General features: G+C 43.2%; 1 protein-coding gene across 1 annotated transcript in view; it reads right to left on the bottom strand.

Annotated features, from left to right (window-relative positions):
- MUSK (muscle associated receptor tyrosine kinase) overlaps positions 1-24,041 on the bottom strand; it is a 57,689-nt gene that overhangs the window by 11,958 nt on the left and 21,690 nt on the right. Inside the window, exons 6-14 of the mRNA XM_040091260.2 lie at positions 18,912-19,036; positions 15,114-15,273; positions 13,627-13,633; positions 10,602-10,868; positions 5,430-5,605; positions 4,996-5,019; positions 2,213-2,301; positions 1,724-1,883; positions 301-490 (exon numbers count right to left, since the gene is read on the bottom strand). Of these exons, the coding sequence (XP_039947194.1) occupies positions 301-490; positions 1,724-1,883; positions 2,213-2,301; positions 4,996-5,019; positions 5,430-5,605; positions 10,602-10,868; positions 13,627-13,633; positions 15,114-15,273; positions 18,912-19,036 (1,198 nt within the window). The remainder of the gene's footprint in view (positions 1-300; positions 491-1,723; positions 1,884-2,212; positions 2,302-4,995; positions 5,020-5,429; positions 5,606-10,601; positions 10,869-13,626; positions 13,634-15,113; positions 15,274-18,911; positions 19,037-24,041) is intronic.

The following is a 24,041-nucleotide window of genomic DNA, read 5'->3' as shown; positions in this document are numbered from 1 at the left end:
CTTTGTTCAGTGTGTGCACAGCCCTCAGCCAGGAGATAACTAGCTATATCTCCTCCTAAGCTTATGTCTTTCAGGATGGAAAGGGAAGGTGCAGCTAATCACCAGGATGAAGGGTGTCCCTAATCATCAGGCCACCTTCTGCTCTGGCACAGGAATTCAACAGAACTTACACTGGGCTGCCACAGGCAAAGAGAGGGTTGCTGTCCCCTACCAGAAGTTCACAGGACTTCACTTTCAGAAAGAAGAACACCCTTTTTTCAAAACAGCATTTCTTACACTGAATGAAGTTCCAAGCTTTACCTTTTTTTGTTTTTCCACTGTTTTCGATGACGGCAGCAAACCAGGATGATAATGCCAAAGATCACAACCAGAGCAAAGCTGGAGATGATTGAGATGATAACAGTCATGGAGTATGTAGGGGAAAATGGAGGAGGAGGGGGGAGATTTAGAGTGTCTCTGTTTGGTTTTCTTGTTCCCAGTGATAACAATGCTGTAATGAAAATAAATCAGAGGGTTAGGCCTCTTCTAGCTTACGGAGCTTTTTCTAAGAGGAATTTACAGAGCTAGGATGTCATCCGGGGAATCACTGACATTATAGATACAACCATATGACCACATGAGAGGACCATACTAGGGAAGCTTGGTTTTCAGGAAGCAAAACCCATTTGTGCTTGCCAGATGTGAAAATCCAAGATCTGGTAAGAACAATATATAGTTCCCATTAAGCTGGGAACACAGTTTTGGTATAGAATATTTGAAAGAGTTACAAATGGGAGGTCACATCTGATAGTCTCAACAGTATTCAAATATAGTAATGTCTGCAGTGGGAAAGATCAATGGTACACAATGTAAACCACTATGTATCATGTGTCCTGAAAGGAATCTACAGGGAGGAGTGTAAGACCAAGAAAGTACAGCGTGATAGTTTCCCAAAATATCCTCTTGCTCCCAACAATTTGAATCTCAGTCCCTTTAGGAGGAGAATATGGAAAACTAGTTTAAAACACAATTGGCTGCATTATTAGGGAAAACATCACCTAACTATCTGTGGTGTAGTTTGTGAGACATTCAAGAAAATACTACTCTCTGCATGCAATGAATTGAAACTCCTCCTCTTCTTAATTGCCAGCTAAACTGAAAATCACTTGTGTTCACTCATATTCATGGAACCCCTGTTCCCTGTGCAGGAAGTTGCCAATCATATTTCTAAACACTGAAATCCAGAAACTGGGAATCTTAAATGCAATATTTTTCAAAAATTGGTCTGTTCTTTGAACAAGAAATAACAGACAGCTTCAACATCAAAGAACAAAGATGTTTCCAGCTTTTTTTGGCTTATTTTTAGTTAAAATTGGGGAGACTGTGGGAGGGGGGTGTTATTACTGAAAAAAAAATCACCCTAAACTAAACAACTTTGGAAAGCAGCCTGAAACCCTACCTTTTAAAGAGTCTGACAAATCAATTTTTAAGAGTACCACAAGACATTGCACTTCATCTTTGGCATTTATATAATCTAGGGCAAGGTGCTTGATGTGCCTGTCTTCATTTTCCCCTCTTCATGGGGCACATTAAACCTCCTGTTTAAAGATACTGAGTGAATCTATGAGAAGACACAGAGCTAGATGGATCCAAAAGACAGAACACATTGCTGTACTCAATGCAAACACCTTGCATGGCCACAAAACAACCGCAGTGGCAGAAATTAGGAAGTGCAGTTGCCTACCATCTCCACAGGGAGACACACTGCAGTATTCCCAGGTCACAGCTGGATCCTTTGTGTAGCACCAGGGACGCTCGTTCTCACCTCCTGGATTGCGGCAATAATTCTCAGCATCAAGCAGCTCAGGGAAGATCTGGGGAATCCTCCTGTGCAAATGAGGAGCCTTGGGGGAGGAAGCAAATTGTATTAGTGTTTCAGCATAATTTTCCCTGCTATTATTAGTAAAACAAAATGAAAAAAAAAAACCACCAAAGGAGTGAAGCAAGACAGGCCCTCAAAACAGTCTTTCAGCCGCTTGAAATGACACAGTAAGGGGAAACTGTAGATTGAAATATCATGAGATTGTAAAACACCAGTGAGTCAAGAATTAAGGCTAGTTGTTCCCTGCTGATCCCTCTCACTGAGACTGGGCTGCCTGACTGTGAGAAAATCCCTTGAAAAGCAAACCTAGAGCGTAGCTCTCCATTTGGTGGATCTCACACTGATGCATACCTGATCACTCCACTTCTGGCAGGGAATGCCGGATGCTGTGACATTGGCGGTGCCCTGGTAAAACTGGCCATTGCCACTGTAGCAAGTCCCTGGGAGGGGAAAAAAAAAACAACAACAACAACAACAACAAAAACAAACAAATAAAAAAAAACCCCACAGCAACAACAACAAAAAACACATGGGATCAAGACATTTCAGACCACGTCCTGCAGCAGACACTCAGAAGAATAAAGTTCGTGTCATTACATGAGACCTTCTGACAGCATCAGATCTGAAGCACACCGAAGGACTAAACAAGACAGGAAGGGTACTGTTTAACCTCCTACTTACACTCTGATGGAATTTTGCATTCTACATACAAGGAAATCTGGTAAAACTTCAAAGAGGGCACTGCAGCTCTCTTGGATTGAGAAAACAGGACATGCGCCTGTTGTGGCTGAACTGCAACTACCTACTTCACAGTACATTATGTAGAAAGTGCAGGGCAGAACCACACTGAACTCACTGAAGCCAAACCAAGGCAGAAAGCAAATCACAGCAATGCTTCCATGATTCACAGCCTGCATTCTTACTGGGGCACTAACAGGGAGACACGCATGCTCCTCAGGTTGGTAGCAGGGAGCTGGGATTCATAAAGGTGCCCTCCTCCGGCTTCTGTGCAGTCCTTATCCTCTTTGATTATTTGGAAACAGCCTATGGTTTTCAACATGCATGGAAACCATACCCTGAAGTATGATCTGAACTATGATCTAAGGAATGGCATCAGTATAAAACAAAGTTCTTTATAATGAAGATCATGAAGTCACTCCATACACAGTGCTTGTTCCAGCTGCAGAAAAAATAGGCAGAAAATCTTGAGATTTTACTGTAGGAATATGCATTAATGTGCTAATAGGACATATGTCCTCACATGCACCTGTCCTCATAGGAGAGTTTAATGCATGCTAGCATAATCAAGGAAGCAGAAAGACAGCAGAGGAGATGCAGCCTTACACATTTCAATATATAGTAGTTAATCTCTAAACTCAACTGAGCAGAGGCTAACATTGGGATAGATAGCATATATTTAAGGTCCACTGCATTTTTAGCCTTGGTAGAAAAAATTAACAAACCAGAAAGTTCTTTTGTCGCAATTTTCTTATCTATAATTTTATTTTCTAATGTGGATTTCTTTGACTGATACGTAAATACCATTTATGACTTACATCTGCAATAAGATAGCAGCCCCCTGTAGCTCTGCAGAGGTGTAAAATCTGGTTAGCTGTCCTGGAACATACTTGTGTACCTGAGCACAGAATTTTATTTGTTTCTCATTCAAAGGCAAGGAAAGCAGTGCCTGACATATGCCTCTTGACACAGCTAGTAATAAACACGAAAAAGATTTTTGCACAGATCTGAAATAAATGTCAGGGGGACACCTTAAAAGATGAATGTGAAGAGCTCTAGGGGCAAGAGCAACACTAAGAAAGAACATCTGTATCCTTCATACTCTGGAAATGCAGATGCTTTCATAGACTGTCTTGCTACAATCTAGACAATCTTGCTACAACAGGACAGAGGGAATAATATAGCTAGTCCATCTGGGAATTAATAAATAATTTGATAGCAAGCTAGAAAACAGTTCAGTTCATGTTTAACAAATCCTTGTGCACATAACAGTGGGTCTAAAGTAAAAAAAAAGAGGGGTCAATACTACTAAAATGTTATTGTTATATCTTCCTGAAGATATATGGTTGAATGTTGCGTATCTGTGCAATGCTAATCTGGGAAAAATGCTGTTGAAGCTGGACAAAAAAGGTCATGCATATACAGAAGACAGACAATATGTCCTGAAACATATGTGGGGAGACTGAAGCCATCCCATAAATGCTCCACTTATATGCTGATATCCCTCTCTTGTGGTCTCTCCACCAGGGCAGGGATGGCTGCCCTTGCAGGCTGTAGGGACTGACCCAGAGGGTGCTGAAGCCCTTATCTCCATGTATGCATCACCAGGCCCCCAGGTCTTGGGTTGTCAGGTAGAGCCAAGTTTTTTCCATGAAAGAATATTCCCCAAAATTCTTGATAATTTTTTTTTTTAAACTTTCTCTGTCTCTCCATGAAGAAAGTGTCTGCCACTGCCAAATCTGCAGAATTCAGATTTGCCTAGATGCATGTCAGGAGAGAGAGTCTTCCTTTTTCTAATGAGGCAAGTTCAGTGTCTGAGCTTGGAACTGCAATTGCATATGAGTGGAAGAGTTGGGTGTGCATGTTTCAGCCATGACCTGCAGCAGGGTGGGAGCCTGACAGAAGTCAAAGCAGCACTGCAGAGACTGTCTGGATCTCACCGTATGTCATAGGAGGCTTATACAAGAAACAGCCAGATTTCAGAGGTGATCTGAGGAGAGTGCTGGGAGCTAAAGGTCCTGTAAGGCCAGCCTGACATAGGTAACCATGTTGTTACCATAATAAGGTAGGGACAACCTCAGAATCATAAATACAAATATGGATAGAGGGGAATGAGAGGCAATGGGGAGAAAGAAAAGGGAACAGCTGGAGGGAAGGATGTCATCTAAAACCACCATGCCTCTCTCATGAAAAGTTACCAGCTCATGATCTCCTCAACTTCCAAAGAGCTAGAAATGTGTTTCCCCATGCCTTGAACATGGAAACCCATTCTTCAGTAATAACCTAAATTCAGCCATCCAGGACCAGCAGAAAACACAAAAATACAGTGCAAATGGCAGCTTCAATGAAGAATATCATGTCCATTCTAGAAACAGAGTCTGGAGCAGTCTACTTACTGGTTGTGTTCTCCTTCTTAAAATCTGTGAAAAGACAAGACAAGATGTAAGGAGGGATTGTCCATAATGCAATATCACTGGATGCTCACTTAGAAGACATTACAGGAAAAAGTTCTCCCTCTAGCAGTGCTTTGACAGCTTGTTTATTTGCAAAGGCACCTGAACAGCAATTTTGCTGTCATTAAGGCTGTTTTTTGCGATTGTTATGATCTTCTAAATAAAGGCCCAGGCTTTATTTGCTTGAGGGATTTTTCCCACACCCCAGCTGCACGAGAGAGGAAAACAGCCAAAGCAGCTGTCACAATTCCATGCACAGGTGCTGACAAGACCCACCATTGGCTTTTACTTTTGTTGTAAATTATGGATCATGCCTTTCCCCTCTCCCTTAGCAAGAACACAGCTCTCTGGACAATCAGCAGCATGTGCCACCTTACCAAAAAAGGGGATATGGGTGCAGGAGCTGGGATCCTCGTGCAGGCTGGGCAAACTTTTGCATTCAGGAAGAGCGAGCAGCATCAGCCCTGGCTTGTAAATCCCCTTCTGAGAGCTCTCCTCCATCGAGAGCCATTCCTTAAAGCAGTAGATATCCTTTACAGCAAGGCAATTCTCTCTATATTATTTTGCAAAAAACAGAGAAATACAGCTGTCAATGGCTTGAAAAAAATGGCTGCACTTAGCAGTGATAGCAGGAATTATGCAGGTTAGCCATTAATGGGGTGACACTTCTTTAAAGCCAGTCTGGCTGGCTCATAAACCATAAAGGAAAGAGTCTGAAATTCAATGGCTTCCTCTAAGAAACATACAAACCTATATTTTTAATGAAGCAGCATTTTGTTGAAAACACAACACACACCAAGCTATGAGGAGTTCATTCCTATCTTTTTCTACAGATTTTTTGACATCTTCTACTAATAAATATTGTAGAACCATAGAATGGTTTGTGTTGGAAGAGATATCAAAGATCATCTAGTTCCAACTCCCTCCCATGAAGAGGGGCACATTCCACTGGACCCAGTTGCTCGAAGTCCCATCTAACCTGGCCTTTGACACTTCCAGGGATGAGGCATACACAGCTTCCCCGGGCCACCTGTGCCAGTGTCTCACCATCCTCACAGTAAATAATTTCTTCCTATTATCTAATCTAAACCTACTCTCTTTCAGTTGGAAGACATTCCCCCTTGTCCTATCACTACATGTTCTTGTAAATAGTCTCCCTTTCATTTCTAGAGTTATAATTTTTCAATGTATTCTAATAATCTTACTTGGCTTCTATAAATTGTACATTGAAGTGCCATCTACTAAAAGCAAGAGGTGAGCTGAAATTCTTAACCTTCTTATATTAAACATTTGCATATACTTTCAATGCCACAGAATAAATTGTTTGTTTGTTTGTTTGTTTGTTTGTTTGTTTGTTTGTTTGTTTGTTTCTATAGGCAGCTTTATATCCATTTTTTTCTGTGTAGGCATCTGCAGTAAAAGCTTTAGATTGCCTGGTAAAAAGTGACCTGTGTCCCACCTAATGTATTACCTCCATAACAATGTGAAATATTCACTGACAAGAAGTTCTTTGGATGTTTAAATGGGCCCTATATGAGAACTTGTTCGTGAAGAAGCACAAGAAAGAAATACCTGCACTGGGGCTGGGAGCAGGGGGGGGGGGGGGGGGGGGGGGCGGGGGGGACGCTAATAAAAGTAAATATATATATTTTAAGAAAAAATCATAATTAAACACACACACACACACACACCCCCAAAAAAAAAAAAAAAAAAAAAAAAAAAAAAAAAAACCACCCCCCCAACCAACCAACCACCACCAACACACTACCCATAGTGGGAAGTTTGTGGATTTCTTGTATTGGTCAATTTTCTAGTGATTGACTAGTGATTGACTAGTGATTTATGTGGCCATTCTTAAGAGTCTGAGTTACAAAACCAGCTTTGAGGTCATATGCAGAGATTTCTTTTGCACAGCTCAGCTCAAGTCTTCCCCAGATCCTCAACTTTTCCAACCATCGCACAATGATGCAGAAAAAGAAAGGTGCTTCTGGGGTCTTTGGTGAAGGATTTCACCAAATTCACCATCTGGTGGGTTTATGTGAACTCTTTAAGACAAGAGCAGATGAGTTTTGACAAGAGCAGATGAGTTTCAGTAATGGCTAACAACACTGCAAACCTTCTAAAGCACTTGAAGGATAAAGGTCATTGGGAATTCTACCAGAGCAACAGCTTTTCTGCAACCATAATAGATGCCCTTCAATTCAACAGGCTGATGTCATCAATGCCCAGCTACCCTCTGCTTGGTTTTAGTCAGTCCTGGTTTATTCCTTTCTCCCTTCCATGGAAGCTGAATGCAGCCAGATGGCAAGTTTATCTTTTTTTATGTTAAACAACACGTGGAACAGGAATGACCTTGTGAAGAAAAGAAATACTTAGATATGGAAATGAGAAAAACTTGCATTTGAAGCACTGGCTGAGACTTGGGAGATCTGGATTGAATTAGCTCTGTTCATTCCTGGATTCTGAGCATCCTTAAATAAGCCCTTTATTCAGTGTTCAACTGCAAAACACAAAAGACCATTCTTCTGCAATGCTGTCTGTGCCAGGGTTAAAGGAAGGCTATCTGCGCCCAGGAAGGATGGTAAAGCAGCGAGAGGGAAGGATGGCCAGTCACTTAGAGCTAGGTTCTTATGGTTGTTGTAGCACCTGATGCTGACCAGGGTGAGCTTGCTGAGGTCACATGGGACGATTACTTCAGTTTATTGTTTAAAATGTTATGTCATGTAAATGACAGATGGACAAGGAACAGTAATGGCAGAAGACAGCAAGTGTGCCAGTAGTGTTTCTAGAGACCACAAGAGACTATGTAAGAGTAAGTGGTAACACACAGACCCAAACAAAGAGAGACTTTCCTCAACACAAGACTGTTCCCTACAGCCTGATCACTTCCTATCAACAGTGATTGAAACAGAAACTGGGGGTACTTCTGCTATTACAATAACAGCCAGCAACAAGAGGCAGATGTAATCAAGAATTATGAGACAAGACATTACTTTCCCCTAAGAATTCTCATTTAATGATTTTGCATGTAAATTTACAGAGTGAACTTTTCCCATGTGGTTTTCTTCTGTTTCATTTCATCTTGTTTTACCCCTGGTTACTTTTATAAAAGCTTTACTTGGCCGGTCAGTTGCTATTCTTGCTAGCTAGCTTCCAAACCTAGCTTTTAATGTTCCAAATGAACATTAAAAAACAGCATGGAAAGAGATAAATTGGTGCAGAAAATAAATAATAAGATAAAAATACATGGACATACATTGTGGGCAGTTTGTCCCTCAAAAACTGGGAGAACTCTCCCACATCTGAGTTAAATTCTTACTCATTAAGTATTTCAGCTGAAAACTTGTGTAGTCTAGCCAGCTTCTGCAGAAAGCTGTAAATTTGTCAGTAAAAATAAGTTAATGGAATTGGAAAGTAACCAAGACCATGTGAGATGTGTTCAAGAGCCCCCTCTCAGCCATTAAGAAGCATATATTAGATGTCTGAGTTATCAAAAGGAATATTGGACTCTGGAAGAACTGCTGTCCAGCTGAAGTTCTCTGAGGTCAGGAATTGAGAAGGATGCTATTCCAGGACTTTTCTTATGAAGAAAGCTGCATTAAAATTGAGGGGGAAGGAGGGAAGAATAACTAATAAAAACCAACACTGACTCATGGATTTGAAGAAAAATAGTTCCAGGCAAGCCATTAGCATTTAGACATATTTGCAAATGTTGTAACTGTTAGTTCAGGTGCATCAAGATCAAGTGCATCATTATGTAGGTTTCTATAATTCTGACTTTAGAAGTGCCCGAGAAGTACAGGTCTTCAGTTAAATCACTGTGAGTTCTGGTCCTGCCGAGCCTCTCATAAGCAGGGGTAAATGAAGCAAGGCCAAGATCTAACTTAAGTACCTCGTGGAGTTTTGTGTAAAACCCTTAGCTGACTAAAGGGCTGTGCATGAGTGGCTGAGATACAAACTCTGCCACAGATCTTGAAAAAAGGCAGAGAGATCACGTATTTAAGGGCACAATGACAAAGAGCAGAATAGTGAGGTGGTGGGGAGGAGTCTGCCGGCAAAAGACAAAGTGTAGTACTTGACTGCATGATTGTCTCTGGATACTTGCATATAATCTGCTTTCGTAGGATATATGCCACCCTTGTGTTGATGGTAGAATACTAAGCAGCATAAGTATCAAATACAAAATTAAATATATGGTCAATAGTCATATTGAGATTTTTCTCTTTGCCTTTGTTTTAGAGATATTAAAGGAGAAGCAACAAAAGTGGTCCTGATTACAAAACCAACATGCTGCTGATTGTCAGCCTCTAGGCCTCTACATAACTGGAGAAATTATTGCCATTATGCATCTGGCCCAAGTCCAGCAAGCAGTGTGCTTGCCATGTCTGTAGAAAAGATTTGTATTTTATTTGAGACAGTAGAGTTGGGGCTACTCTTCTAATAAATGCAAATCTGAATAGCATTTAAAAATGTGGATAAGGTCTTCTTTCATGACAAGACCGGAGCAGCACACATTAGCCAGGGATGTCAGCTGCCCAAATGTGAAATGGGTAATGACTAATTTTTTAGGGGCTGAATATATCAGGGAAAAAAAAAAAGTTTCACCCTGATATATGTGTTTGGGGCTGTCCTCTGCAAAGCACATCTAACTACATTATTGTTAAACTTAACAAAACCTGGGCTGGGCAGAAGAGCAAAAGCTATGTGCAGAGCTTGGAAAAACTTGTTTTATTCTAGTCAAAGAATCTGGGAAAGATGTATCATTTCACTGCAAAGAGGAAAGAAAGAAACTTGCCTCCATGACCACGGTGGGAGGACAAGGAACAATGAAGGAAGGACTGCTCAGGAGGTTGCATAAGGAGGGAGAAGTGTCTGTCACTGGGAAGGGTTTACAAATACCTGTCAACAGTAGATTAGCTATAGTAAGAGATGATTTGGACTCCCCAGGGTCCCTGTCAGCCCAGTTTCAATGTACGTTTCTCTGCATATAGAAGGATAGAATAACCACATTGGGGTTTTAGTTTATCAGGTAAAATTACACAGGCAGTGTCTCTGGTCTCATCATTTTTTTCACAATTTTGGCATAGCAGGAAGTACTAAACAATTGGCGTATTGCCTTGGCCAGACTTGTTGCATCTTCTGGAGCCACATTTAGTCAAAATTCCAAAGAAGCAATTATTTTTTATAGTAATAAAAAATATCCATACTGGCCTGGTAAGAATAAACAAATAACAACATGTTAATTATTGAAACTACATATGTAATCCAAATGGATACTTCTTTTCAACACTGTCCTCCAAACACCTGATATAATATAGAGGTCTGGACTTCAAATTCAGGCCATACCCTAGCAATGTGCACAGTGAGAGCGGAATCAGTCTGTACAGGCCAAGGAGAGAGCAAAGGGAAAACGTGTGCAATCCTACAGGGCCCAGCTTCACTGAGCTTCACTTGCTACTGCAAGCCTGGACAGTCCCTCACCACTCCCCTGCTGCATACACATCCCCATGAAATGAAAATGAAATATGAGCATGTTTTTCTTCATTTACCTGCACACTGGTTTTGGAGCTGGCCCAGCTCCCGAGGGATTGCACTCTTGGAAGATGTAGTTACACAGCAGAGACTCAGCAGCCGGTTTGCAGAATGAACTCACCATTTTCAGTTCAGTCCAGGCAGTGTGCCCAAGCAGCTCTTGGGTCTCCTCTGGGTCAGCATACGAGGAGTTGAAGAAAACAAGAGCATTCTTCGCCAAGATAGTACTACACACCTCACCTCTGTATGTGCTGCAGTAGCCTGTGTCACCCTTGTACAGCTTGCTGTCGAGGACAAGAGCACACACACAGTAAGCTCACAGATCTAAACAGCTGCATGAGCACAATGGCCCTGTTTCTGAAGAAAGTGGCATATGTAAGGCTAACAGAGGGCAGAGGAGATGGTATATGCTTATAACCACTAAAACAAGCTAATATAATCCAAGAATCAATCTTTTGGAGGGTACTCTGTTGCCAGCCCAGGTGAGCTCCAGAGATGAGACCCCGACTATGTGTTGTTAACATTTTAAGTGGACTAAAGACTGAGCAATCACACAGAACCATGACCTAGCATGACCCCTTGCCCTACCCAAAGGCTCTAATGGGAAAATATTTACTTTTCTTCTTCCCTGAAGCAGGGATCAGTCATGCTACTTGCTGCAGTCCTGTGATAACTCAGGATTTTTTGCTCTGCTGTCTAACAAGAGTTTAATTTAAGATAGACTTGATGAGCAGGAGCCAGGTAAGTACAACCCATCTTGTGCCAGGGAATTTTTCACAAGATCAGACCAAACTCCTGCCAGCCGTTCCTTGGCTCCTGCACCACTCCTGACCCTGCCCCTCTTCCACAACTTTAGCTCCCCCAGCTAAAGAGACGAGGAAGGAACAAATCTGTGGTTTTCTTCCTGGTGTTTCTCTGCAAAGTGCATCTTCTGTCTTCACCACATCTCTCATTTTGCGAAGTCCTGCCACATAGCATAGAGATAGAGCTATGCAGGAGCAGTAAAAATCATGGTAGGGTCATCTTCTTTGAGGGCCATATACTCACCTTTCCCATGTTATTTGCATGGAGAAGGAGACTTCTCCCCCACTCCCTTCCTCCCTTCTTCCCCGTGGCCATCAAAAGGGAGCAGCAGGGTAAGGACAATGCACAGGTCAGCCATGCTTCCAGCAGCTCCCATGGTCACCCAACAGCAGCAAGGTCTATGGGTGAGGAGGTGCCCTCTGCCTAGACAGTCCGTGGGATGCAGTGTCCTTGGTACAGGACGTAAAGCTGGGAAAACAGACTCCCTGTGTATGAGGGATGGCCAAATCAGGGCAGGGAGGAGGGCTGGGTGCAGCTGTCCCCATTGCTCATTCGGTCAGTGTAACAGGGGTCAGAGAGTTCAATTCACAACACGCCAACTATTTGGAGCAGTCAACAGAGCTATTTGTATCTTTGCCTTTTATTTCTTTCCCCTGTCGAAATAATCATCCATTGTTAACTCTGGGGTTTCTTGCTGTTTTTTGTTCAGAAAGCTGGAGGTACATGGACAAGGGATTACACAGGGATTACACATTTCTGTTCTTGAGATGTTGTTCTCGGCAGATGACACTCCCTGGCCCTATTTTAGTAGCTCTATTTTGGGCTCCATATGAATGTTTTCTTTAATTTTTTTGTCTGTGTCACGATAAAAAATACAGGAAGGCACTAATCCCTTGTGGTTTACCAAAATGACAGTGATGCTCTGACAGCGCATCATCCCAGGCTCCATGGACATGTCTTCATGTGACACAGGAGTACCCCAGCATACTGCACTAGTCTCACAGTCCATCATACCTCCCCAGCACACAGCGGGTTTCCCCAAAGCGACGCACTGATCCCAGAACCCTGCTAGAACTGTTCTTGGCGTGGCTGGGGTAATGTTATTTACATTTTCCTGGTAATTCCCATCGTGCTTAATCTGAAAGTTGCATCATTCCTGTGCCCCAGGGGCAAAAGTGGGGACAGGTGTGCATGGGGCAACTGTGCTGCTGACTTCAGGGGGCTGCAGAGGCAGACTGAGAAGAGCTATCAGCGCTAACATTATGTTACCCTGGTTTTCTAAAATATGCAAGGAGGCACAGATCAAGTTGCAATGAAGAAGTAGTAACATGTTTCTCACAATGGTTTGTCACAGAATCTAGTGCAGCAAATGTTAACACCTATGGGACAGATGGGCTGAGCACTTGATCTGTGTCCCCATGCCTGTTATACCTGCAGGGGTGCAGGTGTAAGGCATAAGTCTGCCATCATCATTGGATGGTCAGTTAATCACTTACAAACTTCCTGAATCGACCTTGCAAGCTCCTGTGATGGAGACAAAAGCCTTTGCAGGGGGTCTGTGTCAGCAGAGTGGCAAAGCCATTTGCCCGGACTTTCCCAGGCTCTGCCCTTTTCTGTGGTGGCCAGAAGGCCCCAGCCCATCTCCCAGACTAACATTCTCATTTTCCTTCCAGACTGATCAGCCAGTGCAGCATGTAGAAGCATGAAAGGATTTTAAAGAGAAAAAGCCGGCCAAATTATTCAGTCCTCCAAAAATTACTAAGCAGAAGTTAATTTCTCATCACATGTAAATGAATTTACCCATGCATAATTCTGCTTGGAACAAATATGACCTTCTTTTGGCCTAATCCGGTGAGCACCAAAACAAATTACATTTATTAACTGTGAACAGGCAGGAGTTTAACTTGTAATTAAGCTTTGCCGTGAAAATTCATAAGGTCAAGAAAAACTGTGGCTCTGTAACCGAATAGAATTTCCTTCTGAATATTTCCCCCATATTTCAAACACCCTTACTGCTGGCTTGACTCAAAACCATGATTATCTGCTCAAGTATGGTCTCCAATTATGCCTCTGCAAAGGACCTCAGTGATACCTTTGAGTGAACCGCATCTGCACAGCTGGCATGCAGAAACCCTACCCCTTCATTTAAGACAAATTAACCAAACCCCCTTGGTTCACAATTCTTCCTCTTTCCAGCCTAGAAAGAGCCTCCACAAAACCACAGAAAGTCATTCTTACCTCCATTCTGTCAAGAGGCACCAGATCCAGGAATTGTGATGAACCAGGAGAAAGAAGAAATGGAAAAGACATCAGTGATACTTCATTGTTCCCTCTGAGATGCACAAGTCAAGATTTCCATGCAAGGAAATGTGTCTGAGAACTATAAGCTAAAAGTATTTAAAAAAAATGCACCTAAATGCTCTTCATTTTTTTTATCTCCTTGTGGGGAAGAAAAGTTGGCCAACACAGAACACTGTAAAGTGAGAAAGAATGATGAGGAGAGAGTGGATTGTTGATGGTAGTGCCAGCTGACGTGGACTCTTGCACTGTAAACCCACACTTCTAGCCTGATCCTTTGGGTTCTATGTAACCAGCAGGTAGCATGCTCTGTTTAAGCCACATAGTTATCCATTACTTCAGGCAGCAGCTGTAACAAGCAGGAGAAGCCAAGGCTGGAGATGCAGCACTGGCACAAAGCAGTGGCCCTGGTTTGCAGTGCCACAGGGAGTTGGGCAGTGCTAGCACAGGGAGGAGGCTCTGAACATCAGCCAAGGGCCAGGGCACCTCTGTCCTGCAAGCCTTGTGAGCTGGGCAAGGCCAAGGCAGACTCCTGCTCAGGTCTAGGAGGATGTTCTCCTCCTGCTGAGCACACACTGCCTGGAGGAGTACAGCTTCCACCAGGCCAAAGTACCTGTCTGCTCCACCCCATTTGCAGGACACAGACTTGCCTGGGCTAAAAAGCAGGAGTGAGGATGGGAAATACAGTTAGTGCTGAGTACCTTATGGGCAGAGTTTCCTGCTAGGTTTCAATGACCAGTGTAAGAAATGGCACAATTTTTTTTTTCAAGAAAGCAGAAGCTAGGGCACAGAGACATGAGCAAGTACCTGCCTGGTTAAAAGCAGGACCAGGGATACCATCCCATGTCCTCTGTGATTCCTCTAACTAAATCCCCCTTCCTGTCCAAAGAGGGATGGGACAAGTTTCCACCTTTCTCTCTGTATGACAAATGTTGTTAGTTATCTTTGACAGAGGTGTTTCTCCTCTTTGGAAATTCATTCTGACATTTGGGAGATGTCCCTGAGAGAAGAGATAACCCCAGGCAAGGCAGGGTACTACTCTGTGGGCAACCACCCCACTTTCTGGATGACAACCCCTTGTGAAGCTGAACTGCTTGAAACTATTTTCACTTTGCTGTTAGATGATACCAACGCTGGGCCATGGCCACAACTTCCTCCTCATGGATGAACTTACCAAGTGTGCTTCTGGGACACAAAGTACAAGACAGCATCAAACATTCAGGAAATGACAGCTATGCCAGTCTCCAAAATGTAAGAGTATATGAGGAAATAGCCTGGTGGAGGATGTACTTGTACTCAAATTTAGGCCCCCACACACTATCAGCTCTCCAAGGCTTCCCCTCTTTCTCCAGAGTACTCCACACCCTTTTCCTCTTCCCCAACAGGAAAGCCTAAAAAAATTAATGGCCTCTTCCATCCCTGCATACCTGAAATGCTGATGGTTGCTGCTGCTTTTGCAGTTCCAAAAGTTTTGCTGTGCTTGTTTGTGGCAAGACAAGTGAACAGGCCAGGTCGAGTGACATACACTTGCAGTCTGGAATCAACCACTCTGTCCTTGACACTTTCTGCTATAGACCCCGCAGAAACCTAAAAGGGTGAAAGCCCAGTGCAGTAATATTTCAAAAAAGACACAAAGAAGCAAACCAAGGAAAAATCTAAGAGACAGAGTCCCAAGCATTTAAATTAGCAGAGGAGATGTGGCAAGGAGATAAAAGTGGCAGAGATCTAAAGCTGCTGGAATTACTCTGGTGCTTTCATAGCAGCTGACTTCACACACAAAAAATAAATGTTAAAAGATCTCTCCTATTTCACACTTCAGCAATACCTCTGCAATTAGGTTTCAGTTCAAGAGGGTCATAGTCACAATTTGGTTTATGAGCTTGCTAATTACTACAGGGCTTCTTGTAGTAGATTGTTTACCTCTTCATGCCTTAGCAAGGAGTGGCACAAGATGATTTTGTGGACATCCGCTATATACAGGAAGAAAAGAAAATAGTTTGGAAGCCATTGGTTCTGGATTAATAGAACCATTGCCATACTCTCAAAGTGGTTACAAGCAAGGAAAGTGCCCTGGCTCCAATACTTTAGCAGGTATCTGGTAGATTTTCTTGTCTCGCATCTGCAAATATGGAAGGGGCTGCAAATATGATAATTTTGGCCACCTCTTTTCCCAGATCAGTAATTCCCAGTTAAATGAGCTTGAAGCCAGTTGGGCTCGATTTGCCATCAAGCCTTTCCTGCCAAAATAGCATTCATTAAAGTAGGAGAGCATGGTACACACAGATTCAGTCTTGCAAAGGCAGTAGGAATGAGGGCATTGCCTGCTCTAATCTTCATATTGATAGGAAGCATCAAACACAGTTCAAGTGAGATATGCAGCCCGTGGAACCCATAGGTGATTCTAAAGACATTGCAAACTGTCTCCCCGGATCCACCCCAGCAAAGCACTCTACCTACACATATAACTAAGACAGAGATATCAATCCGACCACCCTGGAGGTCGGTAAAATGTGCTTTCAATGAGATCTTTCAGTGAAATGAAATACCCACAGGTAATTGAAAAAGCAAGAAAGAACTCATCAGTGTTGTAACATGCCTTGTAAGCAGATTGGATTCTCTATGAAAATGAAATGCTGAAAAGAATATTTTTTTTTTTTTTGCCTCTCTAAGGGACAGCATGGAGTTGTGGTGAAAGAATGTTCATGGAAATAAATCACTAAATAATCAGACCAGCACAGTTTGTAAGTTCTGCACCAGGTATGTCAGTTGCTGTGCAAATGGATATTTTTGGCCTTTTAACATGAAATCAGTTCCAGAGACTTGGAGCCCAGGGGATATTTTTCACAGATATCTCTTTTGTCACAGAGCTGCTCAAATTTAGTTTTAGAATCCTTTTCTCTCCAGAAACTGCTCACGAAAATGGTACAGGGACCTTCTCAGTGGGAAGGAGGAATTTCCTATAGGCCACCAGCATCTTGGTGGGATAGGTGGCTGCTTGCCATGAGAATCTTGTGCTAATCCAGTCTTCAGCCCCTGCTGGCTCCTCAGGCCTCAGGTGTATCACATCTGGTACCACTGGACTGTGCCTGCTGAGCACAGATAACTGAGTTTGTTCCTTCCAGACTGGGACACAGCTGGAAGAGGTAGCTCAGGTAACTGCAGGCAGTACAAGCAGTATGCACGATGTACAGTGGGAAATCACAGGCAGTGGTGCCTAGCAATTCCACACTGGCCATCTGTTGTTTTCTTTACCGGAAATGTCAAGATGTTCCCTTGTGTTATTCGACTCCCTTTCCTGTTCAAGAACATTCCTGAGATTTTATTTCCAGGAGTTCTCTTTTTAACCTTTAAAACATCACCTCAGTTACCAGGAAATTAGAGACCTCTTCATATCTTCACACCTGGCTAGTTTATTCCTGGAAGTGTGGAAAACTACATTACAAGGTCCATTATGTCCTGTGGTCCATAGTGGGAGGAAAATGAATTGTGTTTCTATTTAGGTAGGCTAGGCAGCTGCTGCACAGAGAAGTTTTCATCCTCTTCTTCCAGGGCAGCTCAGTAAATTCAGCAGACCCCTGTTCTTTGAGCCTCAGGACAATTACAGGTCTGTGTTCAGAGACCATAATGCCACAGGCATGCTGCATCTTCAAATGACTCACCATTGCTGTAAACCAGCCCTCAAAATTGACCATTTCCAGTCCACTGGCTTCCTGCTGACTCTCCCAGAGACGGGCTCTCATTACAGTTTCCTTGCCGTATTTAAAGTGAGGCAACCTGATCCACTACCTTCCTGGGACTGGGCTATGCTCTTCAGACAGGAATGGGGCAGAACAGATACGGCCAGTCAGGCAGTAGCCCAGGAAAGGGCTGAGCATCATCTCATGTACCTCTGCACTCTGTGGACCCATGCATTGGGATCTCAGCAGAGCACAGGTCTGTGGCTCTCGAAATACACTCTTCTTGCCAGGCACCCCAGACTCCTGCAAAAGGTTTCATTCACACTGGGGAAGAAGTCTTAAATAAACACCTGCAATTGTCTCAAACTAAATATTGCCAGAAACCACTGAGCACCCTTGGGTCTCAGCAGAGGCTAATCTGATCCCTTTGCTGCTCTGACTAGCAACATTAAGGGAATACAGAAAATTAGCCCTAATCAGACTGGAGGACACAATAAGGTATAGGGGAAGCAAGGAAGGCAGGAGAGCCTGCAGACCACCTGCATGAGGTCTTAATAATGCATTTTAATATATGGAAATAGGAGGTACAAACCAAGATGGTGATAGCCAGCCTGCACTCAGCAGACACTCCACCTTGCCTCCACAGAGTCATGCCCTGAGGCTCACATCCTTTAAAAACTGTCAAAAGACCAAAGAGAGTATAAAACATGTTCACCTTAAGCACATGAAGACTAGAGGGAACCCACGGCAGGCTTGGGCTGCAGAGCTGCCATGACTGTGGCACCCTGCTCAGTCCCACACAGGCAATACTAGGAGTCAGGCAGGTCTTCAGTTCGCTGAAATGAAGGCATTGCAGTAGCCTACACACAGGCGTGAAAGCCAGGCAAATTGAAAGCAAGCACCCATATTAAGTGGTCAGGATCCTTAGACCACAGAATCTTTCCTATGAGACACAGTGGATTTGCATCCCTTGGTGCCCGCCACCAAAAAGGGTGTGCCTTTCTTAAGAACCTGCTTCTGGCCAGGGGTAAATTGATGACATATTTCACATTTCCTAGGTCAGTTTAGAAAATTTCGGATCTATTCTCTTCTTCAAATATGCTGTGCATAATGCTGTTCCACAGGCATTTAACCTCAAGACAGTTTGCTCTATTTAACTCCTTGGTTTGTGTTACTTCGCCAAGTGTGTGATTTTTTCTTGTTATTGTCACCACATTATTAAAAAGGGAAGGAAAGACAGTTGCAGAAATACACAACAAAGTCTAAGAAATTCTGGCTTGAAGGAAGGTTGAAGGAGTGTAAAGCACCCTTCATCTTGAGCTTTCCAGATCCTAACAAATGAAGTCATACAACACCCAGGAGAAGGCAAACAATGTTTTTTTTCGGAGGAGAAAACTGTTGCAGAGAGATGAGCTGGCCTCAACCAGTTTGAAAAACAAGCTGCTAAGTTAGCAAGGAATAGAAACCATTGGTGCTGACTACCAGCCCCGTTGTACTTCCAGCTGATAGCAGTCCTCCGTGCCAAAAGCATGAAAAAGAGGCACTTACAGCTTTCCCGTTTTCCAACCAGGTGACAGTAGGGACTGGAAGGCCAGTTGCTGTGCACCGCAATGTCACCACGGACCCAAAAGTGATGTTTAGGGATTCAGGAGCCTTCAGGATTCTGGCAAACACTGTGAGAGAAGACAAAGGTGTTTGTTGAATGATAATGTGAAGCTGAGGCCAGTGCTGACCTGGGAGTACTCCCTCCCAACTGGGTCTTGACATAAGTCACAGCTCCCTGAATAAAAGTAGAGCATAGAACAGGCTTCCAAGGGAGTGCCAGTCTTGGGAGAGAGATGAGGAGGAGAAAAAAATTATTCCGTTACATTCTGCACCTTACAGACCACAAGTTTACCTCTGGAAATTTCTATGTCAAATCCAAAGCCTCAGAGGAAGTAATGTGCAAGAAAACCAGGAGCAAAACCTTCAGTAGCATGTAGATGGAACAGCTTACAGCAAAAAAGCAGCAAGTTACCATGCTGCCCTACCCAGGATGACCTCCTGTGAAACTTTTTCCAAACCATTAAGGACTACCAGTATGGACATGTGCCATGAGGGTTAAAGGTCAGATAAACATCTGTCTGATTGCAGTTATTAAGACTTGCCACAGCGTGCTGCAAACACTAGCATTTTCCACACAACAAGCTGCCCTAAGGGAATAGTGTCTAACATTAAACATCAAGGCATGAGAGAATGGCTGGCAAAAACTTTAGGAAAATGAGATTGCAATGGAAAAATCAATTTTTAAAGTGGCTTCTCAGTTCTACGGCTCTTGCTTCTTTTGTGGAAATATGGTTACTGGGCACTTTGCTGATAAGCGAGATAAGCCTTCTCTTTGCCCCTTCCCCCCTCCTTTCTCTTTGTTGTTGTTGTTGTTTTTTGTTGGTTGGGGGGGAGTGTTTTTGAGGGGGGAGGGGGCGAGGAGGGGTGCTATTGACCAGAAATAACAGTTGAAGATTTTTGGTGAAAACTTATTTTCATCCAGAAACACAATCCTGATGGTCTTCACAAGCTGCTGTACTTGGACCACATAGAGAAAAGCAGAGAAGAGAAATTTCCCACCTGGAACATTTGAGTTTTGACTTAAAATTTTTAATGGAAAAGCCAGAACATCTGTACGGAAGGAGGTTCAATAGCTCTGCCATTTCTTACTCAAATTTCTCATGCTTAGTGAATTACACTTTCTGGACCACACAACAATGTCTAAAAGTCTCCATCAGAAGCTTTAATGGGCAGGGAAGTTTCTCTTGGAATTGTCAGAAAAGCCCGAGGTCTTGTTTGCCACTTCTACCTGTATATTTCTCCTTATCAACATACCTCACTATGTCACCATCTTCTGTTTGCCCTGTTCAGAATTAGAACATCTGTCCCCACTATTTGGGATGGGAAGGCTTTGTCTGCAAAATTTCAGTTGAACTGAAAAAAAGTAGATGCTTTCCACATAGTGCTTCCACCCAGTTCTGAGCTGGTATGCAGCTGAGATTTGTTTTGACAAAGAGCCTAAAAACAGCTTTTGCCCATAGATAAGTAGCAATAGGAGTTAATTTCTGCATGGAAATCTTTTTGTCATTCAATAAACTCTTGGGCAGGGGCTTTTAGGAAGATTAAGTTTAATTGAAGTGAAAATGGTGAGAGGATAAATATTGTATTGAGCTTCCTAATTCTTCTGTGTGCTCCAAGCAATCCCACTATATGCACTCAGTGCCACCTGCCTAAACTCAAAGCAGAGCAGCATCAGGCTTCTGCACTCTCTTACCCCTCAGTGAGGCAGCAGGTATGAAGCTTCATGAGTAATAAGCAAAGCTGCAGTCACTGGCCAGAGGCTTTTCTCATGAATAGTAAGTAAAATGAGACCTTTGTCTGAAGTTTCACTTCAGGCATTAACACCAGATGGTTATGAATTCAGACCAAAGTTTTGCAGGCTAAGCTCATAATTATTTTTATACTTCTTTTGGAGAAATACTAAACACTAGGGCCTGTCCTGTGGCAGCAGTTACATTACCATGGCTCCTGCTGAAGGCAGCACATTAGCTTCAAGAGTTGGAATATGGCTCTTAGTGTTTCCCTAGTGCTGCCCCGTGTGCTACTGGGACCCTTGCTCACCTGACACTGCTCTCTGACCCTGCTGCTCAGATCCTGCCCAGTTAAGTTAATACCAGAGTGACAAATTACAAGCACCCAGTTAGCTGATGCTAGACAGTGGCACATATGTCCTCCTCTGTATTAGCTGCTTTCCCAAATTCTGCTACAATCTTTCAGCCAGGAGGAAAAAAGACACACTTAGGAAATGGGAATAGCACAGGCAGGGTGCAAAGCCACAGTAAGCGCCATGACTGGCCCCGCTCGTGCCTGGCACGATGCCTGTGGCGAGGTCAGAAAGCTGCATTCCTCCTCCCAGGATCCAACCATCAGCAGCGATCACTGCACTTAATTCAGAAGCCCAGCACACTGCTAGGTAGGCAGTTGTCTGCCAGCACAGGGAAGGTAAAGTATCAGACCATTCTTAAAATCCTAAAACACCCTAAACATTCACATTTCTGGTGGCAAGTACTGCAGGAGGTGGATGGCTAAATAAAATTTGGCCTATAAGGAACTAATCTGATTTCCAAAGTGTGGAGGAATTGAAATTCCTTCTATCCCCAGTGCTATCATGTGCACTTTTCAAGACCTTTAAAACTGAAGTTATAGCTTTAATTCTTTAACATTTCAGGTACTTACATTTGCATGCTTTCAAATATTTTAATTGAAGTTTACCTATGTACCTTAAGTACGTAGCTGTAGATGGTATTATTGGAATAACATGCAGAGCAGGGGGATTGTATTATTTTATTTTTAAATGAGTAATTTCCTGGGAAAAGGGCTAGACTTTCTGGGTCTCAACAGGTTTTGGAGTATGACTGATTGGCCGATCCAGGGACACATTTTCCAAAGGGCTCTTAATCAGTTTGGGAAACAGTATTAAAAAAATAGCATCAGTTATTTCTCAACCACATAATCTATGGGTAGATGATCTGACATTACTGTCAGGCTTGAGTGCTGTGAGAAAGTCAGCATGGGTTGTGTAAGTTCAGCCAGTGTCACCTTCCGCCTGTGCAAAGCAGGGCAAGAACACCAGGATGAGCTCAGGGTCCATTTTGGCAGCTGCGTAAGCATTGAAATCTGTCCTGTGGCAGAACACAGTCCCCACAACTATTTTCTGCACCCACCCTCACACCGCACCCCCCCCCCCCTCCAATTCCACAAGTAAAGAAAAGAGGCAAAGGCAAGGAAGAAAAGGCAAATCTGGGGGTAGTGTAGCTGGCAGGAAGAGGTGGGTCAAAGGCAGGAAGAGGAAGGATCCAGAAGTAGCAATAAATGTTTGTAAACTTCACTTATTTTGGTGGGCTCAGGACCTTGTCTTGGTCTCAGTTTTCTCAGAGTGAAAATTTCCAACAACTGGGTGATTTCTAATACTTCAGTTACTTGTCTGCCTTTTCCTACATCGTCCTGCATGAGGATTTTGCCCTTGCTTGTTTAGCTACATTACCATTACAAGCTTGGCAACATCTTCATCAATACCCCTGGGCTCTCTGCACTGGATTTACCCAGGCATGCCAAAAAGCAGTTTGGGAAAGTGGGCAAAGACAGCTTTATTTATTTATTTATTTATTTTAGTGGAAAATGAAACAGAGGAGCTGTAAATGAAATCCAGATGGCTAAAAGCCAAGCCAACATGTCAAATTTCACTCCCAAGCCCCTCAATAAATGTATTTTTTTACAGCCCTGATAAATGATGCTCTGTGTACTGCAGGGCTTGCTAGGAGGTATCTGTACCGTGGCCAGCTGCTCTTGTTTCTGAGAATTACATAACATCATCCAGTCCAAACAGTAGGGCTTTAATTCAGTCACAAAATTTTCATATAAATCTATAAAAAGATTAAAGCTACATGCCCTCCCCCCTGCCTCCATGTTGAATGGCTAACTCTTTCCAGGTGACTTTTTTTTTGCCCCATTGCCTTTGATTGAGCTAAATTTAATTTCCCAGGTTTGGGGGTTGGTCCCATAGTCCAGGCAGATGCCTGCCCTCAGTCTGAGTAAGGTCTGGTTTTTTGTTAAAGAAGGTTAGATTTAGCCAGTCCCAACCAGACAGCTGTGTAGGTGGTCTGGGGCCATGCTGCCGCTTTGGGGAAAGGACAAAGTGATGCCCAGAGTACCAGTGATGCTGTTGGGTTTTTGTCTTTTTTCTTTTATATGTTGTCTGTATTCTTTCCACATATAGTCTGTTGTATTAGTGACTAGTTTTTTCAGTACTTTTCATGGCCTTTCCCTAGGCAGAAAAACAAAACAAATTCCAGAGCTCCAAGCCCTGAGAAGTTCAGGGCTCCTATGCTATCTTGGTTCCTCCTGGGAACCAAAGCAGAGAACAGAGAACCGCTCTTCGAGATACGTTCTCATGGACAAAGTACAGCTCGTGCCAAGGGGGGAACTCCAGAGAAGGGGCTTCACTGGAGGGGTGGGGAAATTGCATCACCCCTTGTCTCCTAATCGGTACTTTTTATCGATTATGCTAATTTGCTAAAACCTAAAATATGTATTCATCCTTGGGAGGGTGGGCTTTTGTGGACAACTTTCCATAACTGCATCTGAAGGCCTTCAAATAAAGAACTGCTCTTATATTACATCTTTACTAAAATTATCTTGAGTTTCATTTCCAGGTTGGGAAAAAGGCAACACCAGAACCAGTCAAGCACTAGTTTTGGGGTGTCCGGCAGGTTGCTTTATATCCAGAGGCCACAGTTGCTTTGGTGAACCCTGTATTTAAGAATATGAGCAACACTTTCCCATGCATGTGAATGAACCTAGCCTGTCAACATCCACAGGTATTCACATCCAAGAATTTGTTGCTAGTCCTGGCATACTACAAGGACTAGCAAGGACATAAAGCATCTGCACCCCCAGTAGTCCAAACCAAGGTAAGGCCACCAAGAGCTAAATTTGTGTTGGCAACCACCTGGCAACATTCCCTTCCCACTGCAGCCAAAGCTTGCCCTGACACATGAGCCAGACCCAGTGTGCCCGTCCTGCCAGATCTGGTATCTCAACCTGCCTCACTCTCCCCAATTGTTTTGTATTTATCAATGAAGCTTGTCCTTTTGG

The sequence above is a fragment of the Hirundo rustica genome, chromosome Z (assembly GCF_015227805.2).
Source record: "Hirundo rustica isolate bHirRus1 chromosome Z, bHirRus1.pri.v3, whole genome shotgun sequence".
Lineage (NCBI taxonomy): Eukaryota > Metazoa > Chordata > Aves > Passeriformes > Hirundinidae > Hirundo > Hirundo rustica.
This window is presented reverse-complemented; position numbering and strand designations above follow the sequence as displayed.